The 3478-nt window shown below is 41.7% G+C and overlaps 1 protein-coding gene across 2 annotated transcripts in view; it reads left to right on the forward strand.

Moving 5' to 3' along the window:
• The first annotated feature begins 477 nt into the window (after nt 1–477).
• Nucleotides 478–3478, forward strand: part of LOC135504753 (teashirt homolog 3-like) — a 42754-nt gene continuing 39753 nt past the window's right edge. The window contains exon 1 of one of the 2 annotated variants that reach the window (XM_064923610.1): nt 478–785. Coding sequence is in view for 1 of the 2 variants with exons in the window: in XM_064923601.1 (XP_064779673.1) it covers nt 1524–1563 (40 nt within the window). In the remaining variant the exon portion in view is untranslated. Of the gene's footprint in view, nt 786–1266; nt 1564–3478 lie in introns of those variants that run through there. The other variant, XM_064923601.1, reaches the window with a different exon arrangement.

Below are 3478 nucleotides of genomic sequence, written 5' to 3' on the forward strand. Positions count from 1 at the left end.
GAAGATGATCTGAAAAAGAGGGATAATTTTTCCAATTTCCCCCTAAATAATACAGAAAATTCTCTGTACGTTTTTTCTTTACTGTGAGGGGAAACATTTGAAAGAAAAAGCTGATAGTGTCTATGATGGTCCCAAATCTGAAGGATGGGGATGTGTGCATCACTTTGATCTCACCGTAAAAAAAAAACCGAACCTACTATTCTTTCCATTCTGTATCAACAAAAACAAGGAGAGCGCATGATACGGATTTTGTGCCTGCCCCACATGAGCAGAAGAAGGCATCTTGCAGTGAGGAAGACTCGACTGATTCGCTGTTGCTGTTTTAAATACCTACTATCAGCCACACAAAGAAGAGGAAAAAGTGCTATTAGCAGCCAAGAAAGTGTTTGGCAATAGCTGCTGATCCATGCTCTCAGAGCAGCTGAGGCACAGCACGAGTCCATCCCCTCCTTCTGATGTACATTATTACAACAAGGGATACCCAATCAAGCACGTATCTCATCGATTCGAACTGCTCTCCGTGGATTTTGAACGCGCTTGGACAAAATAACGGAGCGAGCCAGCGTGTGGGCGACAAGTCCGTCCATCTCTTCTTTCAACCTTTGCCTTTACCCCGCTATGTTAAAAACAATATATATTTGTTGATGCTTTTAAGGGGACTTGGAAACACTGGGATTTTCATACGATGGCTACAACGACGCTGAGATGCTGCCTTGATGGTTTTTAAATTGCGTGTGATTGGATATCGAAATCCTCATGGATAACGCAGTTAATCGACGGATTGAGTAAGTATGCCATTCCGTTAACACATAGTCAACATTAAGATAGTCCAATAGCCTAGGGAAGTAGAACATGTTTTGTTTCCATGTGTAGCCAAAGAGTGGAACGGTGCTCTCCTCCTTACAGTTATGCTATTGTGTCAGCATTTGATCTCCAGCATGCGTGGATGACTTTTGAAAATGCTCACGAATGATTTCTTTCAAATAGCAAAGCTGACTTTTTATGCTGTATAGAATGTATAGTCCGCGTCAGACACCGTTATGGGGCTGCGGTGAGGGACAGCAGACATGTGATGCTTATATGACAAGAGCTAGCTAGCCATTGGATGTGCACGGCACAAATGTGACAGTGCTTGATGTTCGCCCCTGTTTGCAGACTTTGAGTGACGCGTTCATTTCGTTTTCCTTTAAGCTTGCCTGTTGCAGCCTCCAACGCGGAGTGAGAATCACATTGAGGCTGAAGATTCCCCCCCCCCCCCCCCCCGCCACTGTACTCTCCGTCTTCCACACACTGTGATATCCAAGTCGAACAGGAGAAGAAGAAAAAAAAAACGCTTGTTCTTCTTCATCTTCAGATCTACCCCGTTCTTCAATGTCTGCATTTTTGTTTGAAAACTGCCGATCTATGTCAGCCTTCTGAAAGCGTCCCGGGTACCGTGTAAGGAAGCGCCGCTATCAAAGAGGAGCGGACGAGCTAGGGATCTCTGGGGCTAGAGAAGAAGTCTTCAGAACCCCGAAATAAGCATGCCGCGAAGGAAACAGCAAGCGCCCCGGCGTGCGGCAGGTACGGTTCTATGATTTGCATGTTATCAACCCTGTTTTCACTACGACTGCTGAGCTATTTCCATTGCTTTCACTAGTCCTACCATGTATAGTACTGAATCATGTGCGTGTGGCTACATTGTAGCATAGCCTACAGTGGGAGGAAATGGCAAATACCCATTCACTCAAGAGGGATGGTTAGGCAACTAGCTATAAGTTTTTTTTTTGTACTTTCCCTTTGAAAGGGATGTGCTTTTTTTTTTTTTTTTTTTTTTTTTTTTTTTTTTTACAACCACGAAGACCACGTTTGATTCTAGCCACCTACTATTTTAATAGTAATATGTATTATCAGCACACTTACATAGCCCATTAGGCTACATAGCCTAGTTATTGGCAACGTTGTTTAAATGTTCTAAGTTTATCATTTTGTCGAACTTCTGGGGCAACAATGATTCCACTCGATGAACGATCTGCTAACAACAGTTCTCGAAAGACATGGGAGGTTTACAGGCCGTAGCTCTATCCGACTGGTCAAAGACAACCTCAGCTTTGATTGGTCTCTCTCCCTTTTGCCCTATTTTAGCCTACTCTCCCTTCCTCCCCCCCGTAGGGTGTAGATATTGACCCCATGAATCAGAGATCTATGAAGAAGCGTAGGGAAAAGGGGGTTCTTGTCAGCTGACTGTCATGATTTCCTTTGATGCTCGTTTGGGGCTTTGTGCTAAAACATTTGATCATAAACTTTCGCCTAGTTTCCCTTTGCTGATTTCTCCTTTCTGTGAAATACTTAAAGATGATTTCGCAGGGGAGACGTGGACTGGAAGAGTCTTTAATGGACAATTGCCATCTTTTATTTGATGTCTGATTGGTTGCCCGTCATCTGGCTTGTCTTTGATCTATTCTTTCCCGATAAACACAAATAAATCACTTCAAATAGCAACGTCACGTCAACGTTCGCGTGACGTCATGTCTGGTGTCATGTCTGGTCTGACAATTAGCGATTTAAAACATCTTTAATTGCTTCTTTTGTACTTTTTCACGTTGTCAGAGCCAAAGGCCACATTTTTTTTATCTCTCTCTTTTAAGAAGTAGAGAATATAGAACAATCCACGTGACTCTTCAAAATATGCTTTAATTAAATCTTACTTAGTTCATAGAACACCTCATATATTATACTCTATATAAATAATTAGGCTAAGCAACAACATGGTAGTTACTTAGCTACCATTCTGTTGAAAAACCCCCCAACATTATTCGAATCAGACTTCTGCTCTCATACTGTTGCCATATGGCTGGAACTTCTGGGTTTAATGTCCGCTTTCGGAAGTATTGTCTGAAGCATCAAAGTGTTGATGTATACAGGCTCCCTGTTTTAAGATTCAATAAGGGTTATTCTTATTTGTGAGAGATTTGCTTCATTACCATCAAAATATAGGCTACATTCGACATTTACCTATATGCTTTAAAGTGTAGTTAAGTTTTCTGAAACATAGCCTACATGTAATTTAATCTATACTACCTCAACTTTTAGCCTATAACAAAACTATAACAAGCACCTAGGTCAAATCTCCTTAAAATATACTATACAAATTCAATATTATGCAATTATTATAGTAAACGCTCGCTTTACTACGCACACACACGCACACACACGCACACACACACACACACACACACACACACACACACACACACACACACACACACACACACACACACAAACACACACACAAACAATTGTATCTTGCGCGTACACACAGTGCTTCTATGAAAAATGTAACTATTAGCCTAATCGGGAGACGGAAGACTGGTTTGCTCCATCAGAATGACCCGTCAAAGCGACTTTGTTTCATATTTGATTTAATTGTGTCCCTTCTGACAGCCACATTTATCAATGGCTCTAATGGTCAATCAGAAGTTGGCAGAGTGACTGCTCT

This window comes from Oncorhynchus masou, chromosome 2, assembly GCF_036934945.1.
Source record: "Oncorhynchus masou masou isolate Uvic2021 chromosome 2, UVic_Omas_1.1, whole genome shotgun sequence".
NCBI lineage: Eukaryota > Metazoa > Chordata > Actinopteri > Salmoniformes > Salmonidae > Oncorhynchus > Oncorhynchus masou.